General features: G+C 43.4%; 1 protein-coding gene across 1 annotated transcript in view; it reads right to left on the bottom strand.

Annotated features, from left to right (window-relative positions):
- Window positions 1–494: 494 nt before the first annotated feature.
- Window positions 495–23,693, bottom strand: part of LOC147693618 (dicarboxylate carrier UCP2-like) — a 28,504-nt gene continuing 5,305 nt past the window's right edge. The window contains exons 2-8 of the mRNA XM_086933830.1: window positions 21,589–21,708; window positions 18,508–18,735; window positions 16,469–16,676; window positions 10,812–11,009; window positions 9,093–9,194; window positions 4,159–4,339; window positions 495–1,531 (exon numbers count right to left, since the gene is read on the bottom strand). Coding sequence (XP_086789956.1) covers window positions 1,435–1,531; window positions 4,159–4,339; window positions 9,093–9,194; window positions 10,812–11,009; window positions 16,469–16,676; window positions 18,508–18,633 — 912 coding nt within the window. The 5' untranslated portion in view covers window positions 18,634–18,735; window positions 21,589–21,708 and the 3' untranslated portion in view covers window positions 495–1,434. The remainder of the gene's footprint in view (window positions 1,532–4,158; window positions 4,340–9,092; window positions 9,195–10,811; window positions 11,010–16,468; window positions 16,677–18,507; window positions 18,736–21,588; window positions 21,709–23,693) is intronic.

The raw sequence follows: 23,693 nt of genomic DNA, 5'->3' as shown, positions 1-23,693 counted from the left end.
ATTTTGGGTTCCTTGCTTGGTCAAACTACATGATATTCCCAGGTAAATCAATATATCTTCTTGTTCCTTAGTTTCCTTAGCTCTGGCATCTGCAAAAATTATGAGTATTTGGTGCTTAAAATATGGACATATATATATATATATATATATATCTGTACACATCATAAAGCCCTTCATATTGACTACTCCAATGCACTCCTTTGTTTTGAGGTATCTGATAGGAATTGTTGTTTGCCAAGATCTCGCAGTATGGTCAACTGGATAACTTATATGGAAGCCCAGGCGTTCTGTATCCACGGTCGACAGTGTAGATGCTAAACCACATCTGTACAGCTGTGCTACTGCAGTAAGTGTCCTTTAGAGTAATAACAAGGACTTCCATCTCGCCAAGATGTGTCTTATGACCACACAATCATAAAGTGTCACTCCACCAGCAACCTCTGCAGCATTGATCCCTCACTGAGGTCCCCCACAGGCACCCACACTGGTTTGATGGCTTTTACTATACATATTTATTTGCTTAAATATTAAGCATTACAAAACATTCAAACAAATTAATATAATTTACATCTGTACTTTGTCGACCTGCGAAAAGTGTTACTCCTTCCAGTTTTGGAATCTAACCTCTTGGCCCATGTAGCTCAGACTAGAAGTAACCATGGAATTCATACTTAGTTCATGAAGTTTCAGCGATGAGATCCTAATGCCTGGATTGGGCGTCAAGTATTTGTAATGAGTCCCAGTAGTTCCCAGGACCCTCACTTTGGCCGTCCTCATGTCATGACATCACGTCGCTTTCTTTGATGCAGTCTTTTCCATCAAAACCATGAGTCCCATTGTATGGATCTTGGCTACAATAAATGCAGTGCTAAGTAGAGGAGGGATTCTTGCCCTTTTTAACCTGTGACCAGAATATATAGAAAGAATTATGATGAAATCCACAGTTTGTGCAAATAGTGTAATGTTTTCCCAACTATGATTTGTTATTTTTTTAATCCAAGACAGCAGGCCTTAGTTTCCTCCTGGAAGAGGGATCTGCTTGTCTTTCTTTTAGTTCCTGTTCATTTCTCACTAGCTCTTGACTTGAACTTTTCTGCTTCTTTCCAGGATCAGTCAACAGGAGACCCACAGTCACTGCAGTATCACAGTGTCTGGCCTGATCCTACTGGCAGAGAACCACCAACGTAGCAGTGTTCCATCATCAAGTTTTTGGAACATCCAAACACTTGCACAAGTGTTCTGCTTTAAAAGTACAAGACTTCCTCTTCATCCACATGTGCACAGCCTGCAGCATGAACTCTGGCCTGGGTGCCTTGTCAACACTCACAACTTCATCAACTTCCATCAGCAAAAGTGCAAAGTTCTGGAACCTGCTCAACCACCCTTTGACCTCAGCAGCGTTGAAGACATGAGTTCTTAGAAGGAGGACTTGCACTAGTTGTGAGCCATCATTAGTGCTCTTTTCAGCTGCTCGTAAGTCACAAACATGACTATGTTCCAGGATCCCAGGCGCAGGAATGCCGGCACGAAGCTGAAAGAGAAACCACAGATTGTAATCCATCAACTCTTTGTGTTTTTTCATTTTCCAAAGCTATTCATTGATGCCTCAAAACCTTCTGAATCATGGCATCAGAGGTTCAGTGCTATTGCACGACATGTGTCATACGCAAAGTCGCATTTAGTTGCGTGAAAAGATTGCCCATAAGTACAGTCATTTCGGTACCAAGAGATATGGAGCTGGATTCACAAAATTGCCTAAATACATGGATCATAAACTCATTTTTTGCATAGATTTACACATTTTTGAGGGAGTATGTCTAGAAATCACCGCAATTCACAAATAAGCAGGCACTCCTTGATTATCTGTATGGCCAATATTTCACTCACTTTCCCAGCCCCGCTATGAAAAATAGAGATGTACCCTTTCCACTTCAATTCTTGACCGGCGTGTAATACTGATTTTTCAGTGGTAACCTTCCAGAGTGGGACAATAAATGAGAAACAAATATACTACATCTAATCACTTTTCTAGGTCTTGTTTGCATTGCAACATATTGTATTGTAAATGCAATTATATAGCGCTTACTACCCGTGACGAGGCGTCAAAGCACTTTTTCAGCGAGTAGCACGCTACTCCGGAACCCAAAAAGGATAGTGTTGAATTAGTCAAGTGAAATATGAAAGTAATTTGAGTGGTAGATAGGTTAGTCAGTTATTTGGATTCAGAAGGATAGCGGAAGGATAGAAGATGGAAAAAAGGGTTGTATTTATGTAGCGATTGTTACCCCTGATCGGGTGTTGAAGCGCTTTTTTGGCGAGTAGCACGCTATTCCGGAACCCATAAAGGATTAGTGTTGAATTAGTATAGTGAAATATGAAAGTAATTTAAGTGGTGGATATGTTAGTCAGGTATTTGGATTGAGAAGGGTATGTTACACCTCACGCAAATGAAGTGCCTGTGGGCACTCACAGACTTTTGAAACACCCCCTTTCCCTTTCCTTGTTGTAGATTAAATCTAACAAACATTCTGCAAATTTGGTTGATTCTTCGCAGATGTACGTATAATCTGCGGGTTGGAATGCCCGCTGATCCCAAATCTGACAATCGGGTTCTGGGATTGTCCAACCACAGATCACTTTTTTGCATGTGAGTTAAACATATATCTGTGAAAATGTTTGTTAATTGTGCCCAAAGGGGTATTTATTGGCTGAACTGCATACATTAAACCAAAAAGAAATTATAAAATTGAACCACCTTGTGATCCACGTAGCTGGTCAAATACAATTGGTCAAAAGCAGTGATCTGGATTGTAAATTACAGCGTATATCGAGGTTGTCACAGGTTACATTCTGCATTTACCATGACGGGTGGTGGTGGGGGGGGGGTGAAATTAAGCAGGCCAATAGCATAATGTTTTTCTACTTATGACATAAGGATTGATGCACGCACGTTGCGTTCCATTTGCTAACATGTGCATAAATATGTGCAGAGTTACATCTTTCCATTTGAATGTGATGGTAAATGTTCTCGAATGCAAACAGCAGCTAGAAGCAGGATTATGTTTGATAAATGGCTGCTCCAGAAAATTAAATTGACTGTGAGTGGCCCCGGTGGCATCCAGATCCAGCCAATCATTGCTGACTGCTGCAATACCCACGTAATAGAAATCAACTGCAACAACTAAAGCTGCTCCCATCAAACAACAGCCATCTATTATATTAGGCTAGGGTACCCTACAGATTCATTTGGAGGCAAACTCTGCTGTTTGGGCATGTGGGACCTACAAGCTCTTATCACTGGCTTAAAGGGTCGAAAGCTCAATTCACTCATTTACAAAAAGTGAAAAGACTGATTTTCAAGGGGGCTGGTATGTTTACAGCCCAGGTGTGATTGTACCCATTTGGGGTCGAAAGCTACAAAAAATCTGCGCAGTAGCTTGTGCAAAGCAAAATATGGATACTATTTACTTACAAGCAGTGCTTAATTTGAGCCGGTGGTTCCCAGTACTTGGCCCTGACACTTAATTGTTGGCACTGGTACTTATGATGGTGGTGGTGCTGTCTGTCTAATCTTGAAATGAGCCCAACAACAGTTGTTTAATAAGTTATTTATACATTAAAAATGACTAGTACCAGTCCCCCAAAACATTCTTATATCTTTGGGCAGCCTGGAATAGTCCAAACTGCCACCCTCGCAGTAGTGTCATGGTTAGTAGCAGGGGCGTAACACAGGCCCCCACAGCCCCCGCGTTGCGGGGGGGGGCCGAGCTGCAGGGGGCCCCCTCAGCACTGTACTCTGGCCTGAGAGCTCCACATTAAATACGGAGTGGGGGCCCTTTCATGTACCTTGAAGGGGGGCCCCCCTCAACTTTCGTTACGCCAGTGGTTAGTAGTTTGTGGTGGTGCAAGCTGTAGTGGCCATGTGACACAGATCTTGGCACTTCTTTTTTACAAATCAAGCACTGCTTACCAGGCCTAAAAGATGAGGGCTGAATGTTGCCAGTAGCCTTGGGAAAACCTACTCACCATAAAAACTATTGAGTTGAAAAAAATGTATGAAGAGATCTTTATGTAGTGAGACACACCATATGAACAAGTCAACACACAACTTATCCCATTTCTTTTCCCCACAGGTCATCGCAGAGCGTGGGCACCTACCCCTTGTAAAAAGCTGTGGTCCCTTCGCCCATCACCATGGTGAATGCACAGTTCAGGGCGTTTCGGTACTGCCCAGGGGGCGAGTTCATGTAGCGCGTCTTGACGACATCAACGGGGGAAGCCACGACGGTGGCACAGAATCCTGCACCGATAGCAGCAACAAAATGGCAGGGCAGGGTATCTGGGGAAGGTGAAAGAAGATAAGCAACACTATTAATAGTGCCTCTGGCTGATCCGGAAATAGCCTTCTGGTTCAGAGAATATGGAGGACTTTTTTTAAAAGGTACAAGCTAAGTGGAAAGTTCTGCTATTCTTTGAAAGTGCTTAGACACTTTGAGATAATCTATTTTAGCGACTATGCTGTGATATCACATGACCAAAATATTGCAGGCACTCCATTGAGTTAACATTGCGAGGTACGTTTAGGTATGTATTTGTGGAGTTAAGAATAGTAATACAGTGCAGAATTTGTAAAAAAAAAAAAAAAAAAGTGCCAGGGCTCTTGTCAAGAAGCCACTGCAGCTTGCATCACATGTTGCCCCTGCCATGCTGCCAATAATAGTAGCAACACAACTACGAACCATCACGCTCCTACAAATGTGACAATTCAGACTATTTCAGGCCCCCAAAGCTATAAGAATGGCTTGGGCAGCAGGAAATAGTCATTTTTAATTCCCACTTGACCACATTAGGAATCTTAGTTCCCATATTTGTAAAAAACTGAATTACTTTGAAACATACTGAATGCATGTAGTAGGAGCGCTATGTAACTGTAACAGGTTATTCAACACAGAGATACAATGACCTCGAATATGCGTCATTCCTGGTGTGTAATATGACACATCAAATGCTATGCCATGAGACCTCCCCCGTGATATATGCGTTTAACAAGAACATTTGACATTGACATTCTGGCCAGTAAGGAACACAGAAACATTGAACACAGTCCGGGCTCTTGCTTTTCACAGAATGCCTTCTTCAATATTAACTGGGCTTCCCAGAAACAATTTTTAGTCGCCGGAGTTTTATACAGAATGAGGTTCTGTATTTTTAAAAGCTTTTAGCTAGTAAAGTTTAGGTTTGCTAAATAGTTCTATTACTATTAAAATACAAATTTAAAGCTGCTGTTCATGGGAGATCTATTTGTAATTTCTTGTCCTTACATTAAAATCTCCCTGTTTTGTATTTAATTGATCTATGGTACAAATGTGTGTGTGTGTGTGTGTGTGTGTATATATATATATATATATATATATATATATATATATATATATATATATATATATATATATATCAGATTTTTCAACAACTAAGGGGAGTGGCGATGGGGGCCTGCTTCTCCCCCAGTTACGCATGCTTGCACATGGGGCTGTGGGAGGAGCAGGTCCTCAGAACCACATTTGAAGAGGCCATGTCAAATAATGTCTTAGCATGGTACAGGTTTATAGACGACCATTTTATAATCTGGAGGGGCTCAGAATTAAGTGCAGAGACATTCATTGAAGAGATCAACGTGAACATTTTAAATCTGAAGTTCACTGGTCATGTGTGTAGGTCCTCAATAAACTTCCTTGATGTGGAAGTAAATATTGAGAATGGCAGGATAGAGACTAGGCTACATCGCAAAGATACAGCAGGGAACACAGTCCTACATGCCACAAGCCATCACCCGGGTCATCTGGTTCGCAGCATCCCCTACGTGGAGATGCTGAGAATCAGACGAATCTGTAGTACGGATAGGGAGTGCAGACAGGCCCAATTGAGAAGTAGAGAGAGATTCCTAACCAGAGGGTATTCAGTGGCAGTGATAGATAAAGCCATCACGAAAGCCAATCAGAACCGAGGTCATTTAACCCAGAGGGAAGGCACTTTGACACCATCGGTCACTGATAATCCGGTTTCAGATCAACCGAGGCTCATTACTACATATAGCAGGCAGCATAAGCAATTACGTACCATCATTCGCAAAAACTGGTCAATTGTTCAGGGTGATCCCATCATTGGTAGGACCCTATCTAAAACTCAGGCAATTACTTTCAGCCGAGCAGGCTCTATGAGTGATATGCTCGTGAAAAGCAGTCCGGAAGTGTCCAGTAGCAGCTCCTGGCTACAAAGCACTAAACGTTTTATCAAATGTGCATCGTGTAAGGCGTGTAAACTGGGGAAAAACAGGATGTTTTATACCACTCCATTCAGTGATGTGCCGGTGCCCATCTCTAAAAAATTAACGTGCAAATCAGACTTTGCTGTGTATGTGCTGGAGTGTGCGTATGGCCTGCAATATGTGGGTAGTACCAAGTTGCAGGTCCACAAATGCATACTCTAGCTCATGCGGGCTGTCAGTAATCGACATGAGGCATATCCAGTGGCGAGGCATATCAATTCTTGCCATGGTAATGATTTAGGCTGTCTAAGCTATTTTGCAATAGACATGGTCCCACAGCTGCGCAGAGGAGGAGATAGGGAGGCCCAATTAAGACTACTAGAGACATGGTACATCCTTGAGTTGGACTCTAAGACACCAAATGGGTTAAACGCAAGTGAGGATATGTATACATGTCTCTAGGGGCCCGGGTCATCACGTCATTTTGTTATCAATATGACGTCAAATGAGGGGATTAGGGGATTATAGTAGTTGCTTGCCTAATCTGAGATATTGGTTCATTGAATTTAAGACTGTATTTAAGAAAAATTCTATACACAATATTATTTTGTAAATTTTGTTGGTACACAAGGGTTGGTCTATGTGACCAACACGTTGATTTTTTGTTTTTTTCTTTCATTCCGAGGGGTGCACAGTATTAAGTAACCACGTTAGAAGGGCAGTTGGGACGCAGTAATTTCAGGATGAATATTTGAGTCCACTGGGGCTGTATTATAACACCAATACTTCAACCATAGAGTACACAAATATTATCATAGTCGGAGGGCGCCAAAAAAAAAGGGTAATAATAAACTGTTGGCAGCCTAAATGCAGGCATGGGTTACTTATACCCAGATCAGACAGCGAATAGCTTGAGGTCGATGATGCCGGAGTTTATTGCATATTTTGCACAACTTTAGCTTATTTTTGCACATTCAAAAGCAGATTTGCACAGAACAATAAGAAATGTAGATTTGTAAATGTGTATATTTTTGTATATAGAAAGGTGTATATATATATTTATATTTATACATGTTTATATATGCATTCTATTTATTCTATTTATGTATTTGCGGAATGTTGCACACACTAGAACTTTGCACAGCAGTATTTATGGAGATCAATTTTTGTGAACTGGTTGAAGTTGTGTGTTTTTTATTGAGAGGTTTGCTTTCTAAAATATTTAACATTTTAAAGTGGTTAATACCTTTCTAAACAGTAAAATTTAAACTAGGCGGAAGTCTGTTGTTTATGTTCTTAGGTCCAGTGGTCAGGTGACCTGCATTTGCACTTTATAGGGAGGGGCTTGCCAGACAACGTTATGTGATCAAGGGCTCATAGGGCCCGAAACGCGTCATGGCGGAGATTGTGTTGCACGCATATTAAAGACTTTACAAACTACCTGCATGGGTCCGTGTTTCTGGAGGATTTCAGACGAGAAAGAAATGGAGTTCTTTGAATATATATAAATATATATATATATGTGTGTGTTTTTAACTATGATATATGGGATATAGGGAGCTGCACAGAGTGTAAAATGTTATTTATTACTATTATGGAGCAAAGGGAAGCGCCATGACTCACGTCAGTCAAAGCCTGTAATTATCACTATGTTATTTGACATTTGCACTATAGTCATGAATGTCTGAATCGGCACTCAGGTATCCCTACACTTGCTCTGAATAACGTGTATTATCGGGCCACATATATTTTCACTGGCATGGCACAAACATAGTTTTCTGAAATATATATTTACATGTATGCAGGCGTGTAATAGGCTATTTATTACCACTGTTGTATGTAATGAAGGGCCATGGCTGACAGGAGGTGAACACTTTGAGCGCTTCAAGGTAACCCTTCCCTGCCTCAACAGTGGTAATGAATATCATGTAATTGTGGTGCATTGGCATGTCTGGTGTATGCCATGTTGCTTTTTATAAACAAAAGGGTTAAACCAGTGCAGTGAAATAAAGTCTAATTAAATTAGCTATTTGGCGCCGGCACTGCGGAGGTGGAGGAGAGGGGTGGACTGGTGTGAAATGCAGGAAGAATCCCTCTTTGAGGCCCGGGGATGCCCAGAAATGTTCAACAAAGTGTGGGGCAAATGGTTTGGCCTACTTCCACCCTGATGGGCCCTTGCCCGATTCTTCAGTGGGGTGAGAAGAGACTATCTCCTTACTCAGGAAGGACTTATATGACTTATGCTGTCATTGGGGAAAGAGTTTTTTTTTAATTATGACGTGTGACTTGTTATTAATGAAATTTCTTGTATCAAACATAAATTTGATTATCAAAAAAAAATTTAGCCCTTTGATTGTGAGCCCAGTTGTTGCCCCTATAAAGGGATTGTAACGTGAAATCTGTGAAGCAATAATTTGTGTTTTTTACTCCTTTTCTCCAGCGAGTTAGTCTTTACCGTGATAATTCAACCTGTATGTTTATTAGTGGACCTATTAATCCAAATAACTCGGTTAATTGGATCACATTTTTAGTTTTTTGGCGTAAATGATATCTATATCTATTTGTATGTATATATATATATATATATATATATATAAATATCTGTGTCAGGTCTGCTAGATAAAAACTTCCAGTAAAACAAGTTAGTTTGAAAAAGTATAAAAATGTTTTTCAAATATTTGAATTCAGCTCAGTCAGCTTCCGCGCGCTGATGTGGTGAGGTCCCCCTAAGCCTAAGGAGAGTTGCAAAGCCCCATACTCATCCGTAATCCCAATAAGAGCTCCCTGCCTGCCCTGTGGCGGAGCTGGACTGCGGCCAGGTTGGACTCACCTGTCATTAGGTGGTTCTTGAGTAGCGCTTCCTTAATCATGTCATAGGTCACCAGTTCCGCACAGTTCACGATGGCGTTGCGCGCGATGTTGGGTAGCGTTCCTGTGTTGGAAGAAGAAATACTTGATTGTGGTGAGAGTGGCGGACCTAGGGTGATGCTCGTTTCACATTTTTGATATTACATTTTTGACCGGCATCAATGTGAGTGGGTAGAGGGGTGCACGGGGGACCCCCAGCTAATGAGAACATAGCCCTCCCATCTCATATCATGAAGAGCAGAGCAATGGTAGAGACAGGTAATTGGTTCTGGTCATGATGTGGGAGTTGCATCCTGTGCCTGCTCTCACCTCTCCTTCTCCACACATTTTATGTTTGTTATGGGGCTCGCATATGGCTACATTAACACCTGGGTCAAAACTGAGGTGGCATGGTGTGCAAAATAACGATGGACTGGGATGCGGCCCGAGGAATTACCAGTGGCTGAGATTAACTCAAACATTCCATCCATCACTTTTATGAATACATTAACACCCAGCACCATGGGAATGAGTCTGCTCTGGAGATGGCACATTTGGAAATTCAAAGGGTGTGGGTTCTGAATATCGAAGCAGGAATATTGAGGGGTCACAATATCGTGACCAGAATATCGAAACCTAAAATATTCACAGGTAAGTATGTATAGATTCTCTGCATGTAACTCAGTATATATTACCTTGAGTTTATATTTATATATATATTTACATATATATATACATATATATATATACATATATATATACATGTATATATACATATATATATATATATATATATATATATATATATGGTATATAGATGTGGAGTTAGAATAGTAAATCAATACCTCCCTCTGTGCACTTACCTCCTCTATATTTTGGGTTTCGATATTTTGGCCATGATATTGTGACCACTTATTACTCATGCTTCGATATTCAGACAACAAACCGTCAAATTAGGGAAACATAAATATGTACAGTTTGTTATATGATCTCAGCAATCAAAAGAACTGCGACTAATTTCACCATAAGTCTTCATGTAGGACATACTGCTGTTCCCCTTCATTTTTCGCACCTTTTGCGAGTGCAGAGGACACTCGTAGCCTGGTAATGGGCCACTTTACAATTTTATTGTAGTTTGAAGAATGACAACCTGCCCTCACGGTTCAGATAGGAGCAGTGTGTGGGATGGTAGTGTGTCGGCAAGTGTCTCAGTAGGGTGGGAGAGGCATACCGTGGGGAGAAACATAGGACAAAGGAATGTTTGCTTATGTGAGCGTGAGGGGGATGGTCTTATGTTCAAGGGTTGGCTCATGACCGCAGCGTTGGCTTGCACTCTTTGCTTTCTTGGAAGTAAGACGTGGAGTGATTGGAACATGTTGTTCCAGTAGGATGGTCTTTGCCTCATGTCGATTTCAAAGACGTTAAGTGCTTTGAGATGGCGACTAAGGGCCTTATTTAGATCTCGGCGGATGGACTACTCCGTCACAAACGTGACGGATATCCAGTCCACCGTATTACGATCTCCATAGGATATAATGGGATCGTAATATGACGATCAGGATATTCGTCACATTCGTGATAAAGTATTCTCCTCCGCCAAGGTCTAAGTCAGACCCTGAGTAATCTTTTGTCCGATAGTGTGTAGAATGTGCCCTCATCTCTGCTCCAGGCGCTTTTCTTGTGCCTACCACAGGATCCCTACCTTTCCAGAGTCCTCTGATGCCTTCCTCTTTGGCGATCGTCTTGTAGGCATCCACGGTCCCGTTGTATCTCCGGTTGCCATCGATCAGCTTCACGTGAGCTTGGAATCGCACTTTCACCACATCCGTTGGCTGGGCGAAGGTGACCGCCATGGCTCCCGTGGTGCTCCCTGCAAGCAGCCGGCTAGCGATGCTAGAACCTGGAAGACAAGAGGCTGCAGTGAGACCAGACACCCCAGAGAGAGATGCTACAGCAAAGTAGAATCACAAACCACCTTAAGATGGGACCAGCCTGCAGAGGGAAGCTTTGGAAGCAGGCACGTTGTGAGAGTTAAAGGACTAGTTTCATACATATCCCAGGTTCTAATCCCCCCTGCCTGACTCCCTGGTCACTAAATCGTTGGTAAATCACACTTCCTCATGCTGCCACAGTTCCCATCACTGAAAACTGATAGTGCAAAGGTACTGGGATTTTATACATCGTGAGCTTGAGTTATCTGCAAATGTCATTGAAAGCAAAGTTCAAGATTGTAGAATATGGGCAAAAAGCTAAGAAAGGACGATCAACACTATTTGGCACTAAACAAAGTTGGCAAACAGATGCAAACATGAAAGTGATAAACTGCCCTGAATGCTGGCTCTTAAAGTGGTGCAAGCCTGTCAGCTCCTGGAGCCCCCCGGAGATTCTTCTAAGCACTTCCGTGCCAAAGCGACCCTTTCAGGTGTCACCTTGTGACCTTTCCATTTAAGAACACTGTCTGCAAAAAGGGGTGCTCCGGATTTCAGCAAGTTTGCATTTGGCGTCTTTAAGGGGTTGAAATATAACCATGTCATTTAAACGATAGGATAAGGTTACTCTTCCAGAAATTGTCAAGAGGGTGTATGCAACATTGAACTCGAGAGTAGTGTTGTTGCTCAGTCTTCTGAACTACACAAAAAACGACAATTGAGTCGCCCATTGTTGTACAGCACACTGCTTGCCACACAGTCCTCAAACACAACACCCCTACATTGACCCCAATGCTGCGCCTCCGCCATGCTGTCTGTGCCTTGCACGGTGCCCCTGGCTGACGGGACTGCCAACGAAAGTGGAGGAGAAATGGGGAGAAGGTGACTGTATGTCTCGAGAGTTTGTATTTTTACAGTGCCCACGACTTTGGGTGGCATGTGACGTTTCTATTTTATCTTTTCTGCTATAATTATCTTTAAGCGCCTAGACGGCCTCGGGTAGTAGTGCGCTATATAAATATAAATAAATAAATATAGGAAAAGTCTAGTTAAGTCAGAGCAAGGATAGGTGCGGCCCCGGGGCAATGTGCCAGCAGGTCTTGTGCAAGTGCTGTAAACATCAGGTGGCAGCGCGCTGCTGGTGAGGCAGTGTTTAAGACCTTTGTTGTGCTGGGTACACTTTAAAAACATACTGCTCAATTGTGTTCAGACAACAATTTGTACCATTTATATCGGATCATGGTGTGCCCAACAAAAAACATGAACCATAACACTGTACCCAACCAACTGTTTATGAAACATAACACTCTCCCTAACCAAAATTGTATTAAACATAACATTGTGTCCGGCCAACAGGTTATGAACCATAACACTGTACTCATCCAAGATATTATGAACCATAACACTGTACCTAACCTAGAGTTTATGAAACATAACACTGTACCTATCCGAGATTTTATGAACCATAACACTGTACCTATCCAAGATTTTATGAACCATAACACTGTACCTAGCCAACTGTTTATGAAACATAACACTCTCCCTATCCAAAATTGTATTAAACATAACATTGTGTCCGGCCAACAGGTTATGAACCATAACACTGTACTCATCCAAGATATTATGAACCATAACACTGTACCTAACCGGTATACACCTGTTACAACGCAACTTTTACAACTACCTACTATTACAACGCAACTTTTACAACGCATACCATTACAACGCATTGCACTGGGGGGCGCTCTAGGATAGGGAATAAGTATAATTTACTATCCAACACCTTCCCTAGTGTCCACGGGGACTGGAGTTAGAATAGTACATTATACTTACCACTATCCAGCACCTCAAAGCGCTATGCGTTGTAATGGTATGCGTTGTAATGGTCGCGTTGTAATAGTAGGTAGTTGTAATGGTATGCGTTGTAACATGGTACATCCTACCTAACCTAGAGTTTATGAAACATAACACTGTACCTATCCGAGATTTTATGAACCATAACACTGTACCTATCCAAGTTTTTATGAACCATAACACTGTACCTAACCAACAGTTTATGGAACATAACATTCTACCTAATCAAGAGTTTCTGAACCACAACACTGTAGCAAACCAAAAGATTGTGAACCCTAAAACTGGACCCAACCAACACTTTATGAACCATAACACTGCACCCAACCAACAGTTTATGAACAATAACACTGTACCTAAACAACAGTCTGTGACCCATAACATTCTACCTAATCAAGAGTTTCTGAACCACAACACTGTACCTAACCAAAAGATTGTGAACCCGAACACTGACCTGACCAACAGATTATGAAACATAGCACTGTACCTACTAAGAGTTTGTAAACCATAACACTGGACCTAACTAACAGTTTATGAACCATAACACTGTGCCCCCAAAAGTTTATCCCATTATATAAAAAACAATTGTACCATTCACTTAAAAGCATCAGTGCGGTCCCAGAGACACACTCAAACTGCTACAAAACAATATATGGTCGCTGGGAGTGACATACTGAAAGCGGTGTGGCTATATTAAAGATATAGCATTTCTTCCTCCTCTTCAGTAGTACTGCCTCCTGACCTGTGCCCCATAAACCATGTATAATGCTTTGGGGGCCTGTGGCCCATGCATGCACGCTTTCCAGTTTTACACAGCCTTGAGCCGGTCTCTCCAGGCCAATGTGACACCTCAGCCTCAGATCTTTTCTTTAGTTTTGTTAGTAAGCACCCAGACCCTAAGATAAGGTTCAAAGTCGGGCAGACTCACATCTTTTTTCAGTATTTATTCTTCTGAAACATGTTTTGTTGGATCATGGCACAGTGACTTATCACTTCTCTCCATTGTTTGAGGCTGTGTGGTCTTAGGCCCCAGTGGGTGACTTTAAGAATCGTCTGATTCATGCACAGCAGATTTCTACAGGTGTCCTTCTCCGCGGGTGCCAGCGGTGCTTGATGATATCGCATCTGAACAGCCCCTGCCTTCTCTGTGCAGGGGTGGCTGGGCAGTCCTCTTCAGTACGGAGTGGTGTGGCTCACTGGTTAAAGGCGGCAGACCCGGAAGCAGAGGACGGCCCGGGACCAGGGTTCAATTCCCGACGCGGCAGGGTCGTGGACCAGGGTCAGCGGACTCGATAATTCTCGCCTCGGTGCCTACTCTAACCAGGGATCACACTCGTCAACTCTGGGCATTAGCTTGCCTCATCCCCACAACGGCCCCCCACATATGCCGGGGATGCCCGGTTTCACCTTAGAGATACCCAGTAGGGACCATCTCACAGGGAAAGCCAGGACGGGTTCCCCAGCGGTCTACAGCGCGGAGATACCCCATGTGGGGTGATTCAGGCGCTTTACAAGACATCATTACATTACATTACTTGCTGACTGGAGCACCTTGACAGAGATGTTTTCTTGTCTTGAGAACTGGGTACTGGGTACTATGTTCACTTAACTCCAGTGCACGGTACAGGTCATAGCTTCTTAATCCGCACAGACACACTTCGGCGGTGCTACTGTACATCTGCTACTTAGTCACAGCAGACTAGTACACTTTAGGCACACTTCAGAACAGTGCCACAGTGCAGGCCGCTTTCGGCAAGAAGTCAATGCTCTGATCTGGGAGCACACCGGTTGCCTCTCTTGAGTATCTCTGAGTGGATGGACGCTCAGCCTCAATGACGACCACAACTGCTCGTCCTGGCAGTCAGCACCTCCTGCAGGGTTGTTGTCCTACCCTCTTTTTCTCTGGTAGGTCACTCTCTTGGAGCTCCAAGATAGTCAGTCCTTCCTTCCAGATCACACTACAGGTGATGGCCCCTCACCTCTGAGAAACTGACTGTCAGGAAGACACCATCTCTGATTGCACAGTAGTCCTCTGGGTACTCTGCGGATTACCTGCTTCCTTGGTCAAAGAGAACTTGGAACTGGAGTAACAAGCATGTCAGCAGCTTCCACCTTCATCCAAATAAAGCAAACAGGGATGTGGACTCTGTCTGCACTATCGCAGCCAGTTTGGGTAGGTTCTTCATTCAAGTGTCCTTTCTAGGCTGTCTTCAGACACAGCCTTTTTGTAAAGTTATGCTCCTCACAGTGGGGTTGACTCCAGATTGCAGCAACCAAACAGAACTACAAATTATGTGAGCTTTCTGCACCTGGCTATCAAGATCCGAACTAAACCACAATCAGGAAAAGGAACACACAGCTGCCCCTCCAAAAGGACCCTTCACACTCTGAAGAACAGGGACTGCAGTCCCACCCTTCAGCCCACCACCTACATAATAGTAGTGCTCAGGAAGATTAATCGGCTGCTCTTTTTAGCAGAAGGACCTCATCAAATTTCTAGAGCGAGCCTTGTCTCCTCTTTTCCCAATTCACTATCTATGTCTTCTCTCTCCAGTTCTATTACTAACAACAACACACTTCCACTGTATGGGGCAACCATCTTACCTCCATCTCGTGCACACAAAAAGACCAGGGGCTCCCAAAATGGAACACACAGGCTTCTATTACTCTGGTTCACTCATAAACACAATGTATGCATCGCACAGACCACAAACATACATACACACAAACATGCACTAAGATGTTACTGAAAGAACCTGGGTTAGTGCATAGAAATGAAAATGTACATGAGTGGGCCCCTAGGCCTTCACTCCGTGACACAGATAAAAGGGTGTGGTCATAACAGCTGATTCACAAATCATAGCACTCTGCCACCTTGACTCCACATGCTAAACCCATGACAAAGACAGTAGTGCACTGTCAAACAAACAAGGACATGCTTTATGCACCCCTCGTGTTCCAGGACTTCTCTCATGTCAATGGACAGGCCTAGGCCTTCGCACTCAGATTAGTACGAGGCAAGGGGACACATTTTTGTAAAAATACAGGATACCAAATACTCCCAGTTGGGCACCCAGGTCAGGGGAACATGACTGTACATCATCAGTGCTTAATTTGAGCCGGTGGATACCCGTGAGGCCCACCAGCATTCATTTTTGGGGACCGGCACTTATTTGTCCTCATCAGACATTGACCGGGAGAAAGAGGGAGAAAAATACACAAACGGGAAAGGAGACAAAAAAAGACGGCGAATTGGCCCAAAGGGAGGAAGCAGGGACCAATGAGAATGAGATAAAGGAGCAGCAGTGTCTACCGCCGTTATCAGGCCTTGATGGTAACCTCTGAGATGGACGAGTACATGATGACTGACATCTACCACCTCTATCTCACCTTGACGGAAAACCATTTGTGATGGAAGATTGGATGGCCAGAACAAGAGCTGACTTCTGACATACCAGGATGCACCACTATATTGTAATCCGGTCAATCAACCTATGTCTCATTGTCGAGCTTTTAAAACATTTTAAATTCCCAGAAGACTTTGAAACTTAAAAAAGAAAATCCAAGGCTTCACACTTACTTTCAGACCCTCTAGAGTAGAAGTGCTTGACGGTGTCGTACAGTCCAATGCGGACAGAAGCAAAGCTCATTTGTCGCTGCAGACCAGCCACCAGTCCGTTGTAGAGGCTCGCTGCGCCCTCCGTCTTCACCATGGTCGTGATGGTGCCGAAGACCCCCTTGTACTGGACGATCTTCACACTTGTAGCACACTTTGCTTCCCCTTGGATCTGAAATAAAGTCATGGTCAGCTAATCATTCATAAATACCATTCAGTTTAACCACCATTTGTAAAATATTATGCTTTGTGGCCTAACAATGGATCTGCAAGAATACAGTGAGTGTTAGGGAAGTCTGCACACCAACCTCGTATGACCCCTAATGCCACACACTGTACCCTATTCTGTTTGTAGAAGAGAGAAATTATAAAATACTTCAGTAAGCCAAATTGCTTTTTTACTCTGCTGTGTTAACCGGGTTCATTGTCCAGTGGTTGGCAAGCGGTGTTTTGCCTGTATATGTATTGTGGAATCTACATACGGTGAGAAGGCACATAGGTTACTGAGAGAGACCTGCAGCGAATGGTGCTAATACAATAAAATGTACCAAAAAACCAAACAAAAGATGTCCTAGAAATAGCAGTATCCAGATCTCCCAAAATATGGAGTAATGCCAGGAAAAAAAACAAGTAGGAGCAGTTGTGTCTTCTAGCTTTTTCCAGCTGAAGAAAATTAAGAAAATCGCTTGCTTCTTCTCTCCGGCTGCCCTCACACAGATTGTCATCTCCCTGGTCCTGTCCAGATTAGATTTTTCCAACAGCCTTTATTTTGGGCTTCAAACTGGAGAGCTAAAACGCCTACAGCTGGTTCAGAATCAGGCAGCTAGACTTCTTCTGAATCTCTCTAAGAGGCAGTCTGTCAGACTTGGCTTGAAACAGCTACACTGGCTGCCCGTGTGGCTTTTAAAACAGGGTGCATCTTATTCAAGTCTCTGCATGACTCTGGCCCTCTATTCATTAGAGACATGTTTAAGAGATACATCCCTTCCCGCAATCTCTGGTCCATTCACAAATCCCTTCTGATCGTTCCCTCCTACAAGAGGAAGTGTCTCGGAGGCAGCTGTTTTTACCATCTTGCAGCTGGCTTCTGGAACTCTCTCCCCCTTCATCTGAAACTGAATGACAACATCCTCAGTTTTAGACACTCCCTGAAAACCTGGCTCTTCTCTCAGGCGCATTGCTGAGCTGCTTATTCTCTACTGTGACCGACGCGCTACGTTCCTTCCTACAGCGCCATGAAGCCCCCGGGCGTACGAGCGCTTAACAAATACATACTAACATTAACATTAACATTAACTATGGTGTTGGCTCTTTACGGTTCTTTGATTGTCATGCAGTTATACTCCTGTAATGTCTACTGGGAAAGAATCATTTCTACTGTCCCACTCAGGCCAGGACCTGTTGTTGCTTTTGTGTAGGGTGGGTGCGCCGTACTGCTGCCAACTTACTGGACAATCTGGTGTCACCTTTCTGCTCTGTGATGCTCATCAGACGCAAGGTAACTGGGTGGGGGTTGAGATACTGAGATGCTGAGAACTTAGGACCCTTGGGGTGTAACCCAAGCCCTGATCCTATAAATTGCCAAAAAGTTTTGGAAGCCTGTAGGTGAGATCCCCACCTCTCTGACCTCACACCTATGCACAGGTCTGAGTCAACAGTTCCACCCCCAGTGAGGCAGGGCCTACAGGCAATTTGTAGATGGAGACCCAATCTCATTGCACAGAGATTTAATCCCTTGTGCAAAGAATCTGCACCAGTCGCCATCTGGCAGCTCTCTACGGGGCATCAAAGGGTACCAAGACTTGGCTCTGACAGAAGGGCACGTTGGAAGGATAACCCAATGTTTCGGCATTCCAGGGTAGCAACGTGTCCAATCTGTGATAAATTGAGGGATGCATAGGTACAGTCTACCGTTAACACACCTTGCTCCAAGAAACCACTTCCGACACTGGTTAGTCATGATGGGATTTGTTCACTCTCATGATCAATGTGAGGTTCCTTACCTGCAACCTGACTTTCGCAGTGTCCAGGGGAAAGGTGAAGAGGTCGGCCACGCATGCCGCTGTCCCTGCTCCAGCAAATTTGACCATGGCGGTTGGAGGGACATCTGTGGGCTTCAGTCCAACCATCTTCTCGCGTTTGTTGGAATGAGTGAATAGCGGTGCAACCGAAGACGGGTTTGAGAGGTGCCGGATAGGTCGCGCAAGCTCTTATTGAAAGTACGTAAACACCTGTAAATAAACCAAGGGATTTGCATTATTCCCTCCACCCAGCAGAATGTCTTTTGCTACAAGATCTGCATCATGTACCACCAGCCGCCATGACACTTCACTCCCAGCCTCCTCCCTGGAGTCCACTCCTATTGATTGCATTACAGTACTTCTTTATCGAGAGAAAGAGAGGGGTCGAGAGGGGGAGAGGGGGAGAGAGAGAGAGAGAGAGAGAGAGAGAGAGAGAGAGAGAGAGAGAGAAAGAAAGAGAAAGAGAGAGAGAGAACATACACATTTGATCTTAGGCCATGATTTATGTATCACATGTGAAATTTCAAAGGGTCAAAGTTTTTATAAATGCCTCCGTCCCCCTATCTATCTGTCCGTCCATAAATTCACCCACTATTAAGAGCACGGTGGCCTCTCTATTTATTGAGTTGTTTTTTTACTCAAATTTTGCCGATTTTGCACAAAATAGGACCAACAGATATATCTTTGTGAATTCGAAGACAATCTAGCGGGGAGGCAGTTTAGAGTAACTTTGTGTGACTCGCCTTTGACACATAGCCCTCACACTGTTTTCCTTTACAGCTTACAAGAGCATGTCTTCAAACACAATAATTACATATATTATCAACAGGTATAGTGTGTTATACTTTGCTTCAAACCACTTGGGTGATTTCGTTCTGTCCTTTTCACGTCCTAAGAACGGGAAACAGCCTTTACCATGCATTCGGAACCATGCAGTGTCTTTACAACGTGGGCAGTACAACAAATACGTAGTTACCACACATTCCTTTACCAAGCAAGTCATTACAACGACGTGCTTTAGGGAGCGTGTTGTGCTATTGGACTGGTGTTGGATTTTAAGTCCTACACCTTCCCTACTATTGCACCGACTTGAGTTGGAATAGTAAATTATACTAGTTCAAAGTCCAGCGCTTCTCTAAGGCAAGTTGTTGTAATGACTTGTGTGGTGAAGGAAGGTGTGGTAACGATGCATTTGTTGTTTACCTGCGTTGCAAAGGCGTGTATGGTAAAAGCATGAGTGGTTCCATCATACAACCCCTAAGAACGCTTTACTCCCATGTCCTTCCCACACCAGTGGATTTTTTTCCAGACCTTTTTTATGTTCTAGAGACCCTCATCACATAGAATCACCCACATGTCTTCAGTTGTGTTCAAGTTTAAAAGCCAAACATGGCGGCCATCTTGTTCCGTGACATGCGTTGCCGCATTTATTCTGCTAATTTGCCCTCACTGGAAGCATCACCACAGGACCCGCTGTGGCTGAAATGTGGGATGCGGTGGATATGATATATGGCAGTGCAGGCTCGTATTCGAGGTTCTGGTTTTGAAAGTCAGAAATGTGCTTAAATCCTTCTGTTCAGTTTAGAAAGCTCTATCTTAAAGGGGCCGTCCGGTGATTCCCACTCTTTATTCCGTTTTTAGTGGAATCCTTTGGCTCTTCAAATTATATGGTGAAGCACGACTGGGTACAAGAATAATCCCAATACCCAGGTGAGCTGAAGCACCGGCATACTGTATGACTCATGCCCAGTTTTTGTCTTAGTAATGCAACATTTTAAATACATACCCCTCACTTTCTCAGTTAGGATAAAAGTGGGCACTGCGCAACAATAAGAATAAACGTCGGGGGAGCATTCCACGCACCACCGACAGGTAAGGAAGAGAGGAAATGGGCCAAATCACATCGTCCCAACTCTGCCTATAGAATTAAGGTATTAATTAGGTCCTCTTTCTATCTGAACAGACACACGCAGTTCAAGCTGTTCAAGCTACACTACCTAAACAGTTGATTTCATCTGAAGGTGAGTTCAGCTATGTCTTGTATAGGCATTATTATTTAGATGCCTCTCAGAATACCCTTATTAACCCTTTCGATGCTCATGACGACCTCAGCTCGTCATGATGCACAGTTGAGCTGTGCTGAAATGGCAATTTTCAGCACAGGAGGGGGAAAACGCCTAGCAGCCAAGGTGTTAAAACACCTCCTTTTTAATCACTTAGGCTGTTCCGTTCCCTCCCAGTCCTGATGAAGACCCGTGTTTGACGCCACATGTGCGCATTTAGAGGGTCGAAACGTCGACGAATAGTTGGATCTGTCTTTTCAATACCCTGTGCTGAAAACTGACTTATGTAGTATACAGTGGTATATGTGAGACTGCGCAGACCAAAGTTGAATTATTGTATATTTCCTTGTATATAAGTACTGTATAGTTCCTGTTCACTTTTGCGCCGCCAGCACTGAGCACTAAATGTCACAAAATTGCACTTTTTTCACTTATTGTACAGCCTTTCTTGAAAATTACAAAGAGTATTTATGAATGACTATAATTCATAAAATAGTGCATAAATACATGATTGGTGTTGTATTCTGATCTTTACTTTACTTTATACACTACATATAACTATGAGTGAGTAAAAAGAAATGTGGTACACCCGAAGGAACCAATTGTTGTAATATTGATTAACTGCCCAGGTTCTTAGGGATACTGGGTTAACCCCATTGGAGATTTCATGTCTGGTGAATGACGTCACAATACATCTCAGGCCCGCCCCCAGCTGTCGTCATCAAACAAAGCATCATTCTAGAATGCCTGAACCGGGTAAAGAGAACAGTTTTTTTCTCCACACTCGATGGCCCTTTAAGAAAACCCACTGTCAATCAAACATTACCAGATTTTCGTTTCTATTGCACTGTCCTAGAATCGCCCATAAACAGAAGCCAAGGAGCAGACGGAAGCGTGCAAGGAGCAGACGGAAGCGTGGGGACATTGGCTCTGACATTTAGGAAGACTTGGGTTTTCCCTGACTTCCTTGATTGGAAAGTAAAGCTAATGTCAACGTTACCTGGTGTGGTGAATTAGCAAGGGGTTTGTCTCTTTCCACGAAATACTGGCTCACAATTCTGTGTTCACAGATTTCCATGAAATGTGGATTGGCCAGGCTGCGCTTCAACATAATAGAGATCTGAAATGCCAGAAAAGAAATTGTTATTTATTTTACAAAGTCAGTGTGCACGAGGCTTAGGTTGTAGTACGGAAGGTGTAGCACTGGAGAGCATGTTGGAGGTATGTGCGCTCGCATGTGTATATCAAGTGTGTGTGTGTCATTAAGAGGCCAGAAACGGGCAACATGGGAGGGCTGTAATTTGATGTCATTTGATTAGATGTTTATAAAGCGCTGACTAATGCCAGGAGACGTCTCGGCGCTAAACCTGAAAGGCAGTACCTGGAGGGAGAAGCAGATAATTCGAAGCATAGAAGAAAATAAACTACGGGGTAAAAAGCCAGGTCTTAAGGGCCTTCCTGAAAGAGAGCAGTTCTGCAGAGTTTTTGAAATGGGTAGGAAGAGACTTCCAAAGTTTGGATGTAGTGCTAACAAAACTTTTGCCCCCCCCCCCCCAGATTTTGGGTGGAGGGCAAAAGGTTTCTTGGTGGAGTGGGAGATACATTGTTGAACTTGATGCAGAATCAGATGTTTTGCGTGCACAGCATGGGGTTGCCACCTGGCTAGTATTTTACCGGCATGGATTGATTTTTTATGCCAAGGCCTGGGAGAAAATGTGAAAGTGTATTTTTGTATTTTTGCCCCATTGACCCTTGGAGATAAAATGTTAAATAAAAGAAGTAAATACTTCTGCAGCATTTAGTAATGTGGGTTTATAGAATGTGTATCAGGACTCTGGGGGTGTCAGGCAGCCACATAGGGCTACCACATCGTATGTACTTAAGAGAACATGTAATAATGGACTACAATCTATTTATGTAAAATACATACATACTAGAAGAACATGCCATAACCAAACATTGAAACTTATACAGCTGAAAATAGACAAATGCATTGACAACATTAGGTTCTGGTGAGAATCTGTGCATATTATTATGGGGGGGGCTTATTTAGCATATTTATAAAGTTCTTACACCAATTGACGGATGCTGTGTGAAGATTTTTCAGTTTCTGTTGCCATAAGTCCTGAAAGGGTAAGCAATGAAGCTGGCAGGAGGACAGGGATGCTCTGATTGGCTGCTGCTGCATCAATTCTATGCCCACAAAGATGTCTGTGCCCAGATGGGACAGCTGGGCACCAGGGCATCCCGCCAGGGCTCATGGAAACCCAGGCCTCATTGGAACAAGTTAGAGCAGGGTAATGCAATATCAGAGCCCCGGAGATGCCAGCTCTTCTCGGAATTCACAGCACGAGGGGGCAACAGAATACAGCCGTGCACTCAGGGGCACCTTACCTCTGGTCCACTTCTGCAGGGGGCGCTTTGCCAGCCGCCACCCTCCCTTTTACAGAAATGTCATGTCTATATCAGAGATGCTGACACACTTGTGGCCTGGCCAGAGGGTACAAAGCGACTCCAGGAGTCACGCTGACCAGCTCTCCTTCATTCAAAGAAGCACCCTTCGAAAATAACTTTAAGGCGCCTACAACATATGTGGTCTTGTGTGCAGCACTGTTCTTTAAAGATGTATCTATTATTAAATATTTTGTAAAGCATAAGATAGGCTTCCAAACGCTGAACAAGAGAAGACAACCTCAGAAAAAGGGCAAATAAAACTCTAAAAAAATTTGTCCCGAAAGTAATAGGAGATCATCACTGCATAAATGCATGCCATAACTTAGTCACATTCGTGCGATGAATTTACGCATTCACAAATATGTTTTTCCGTGAGTAGATATCCTTATTCCTTGAAATCCAGAAGTAAGTCTGGGGCAGGCTACACCTGGTAACAGGAACATAATGTGTGCATCGGCTCCTAAGATAATTTACGACTTTTTCGGGGAAACTTGTAAATCAGGCTCCTGGAATCTACAAAACTTGAGGAAGAGATGAAAAAGATGTTGTCACTGTCGACTGCTGAGGGGCAGGGTGAATTATCTGCTATTTTTAAAGGTCAGGTGTTTTGTGGTCCAGATTTTGAAAAAATGTCAAACTCACAGCAACACT

This window comes from Lissotriton vulgaris, chromosome 8, assembly GCF_964263255.1.
Source record: "Lissotriton vulgaris chromosome 8, aLisVul1.2, whole genome shotgun sequence".
Classification (NCBI taxonomy): domain Eukaryota; kingdom Metazoa; phylum Chordata; class Amphibia; order Caudata; family Salamandridae; genus Lissotriton; species Lissotriton vulgaris.
The sequence above is the reverse complement of the archived record's forward strand: the minus strand, read 5'-3'. Positions and strand labels throughout refer to the sequence as shown.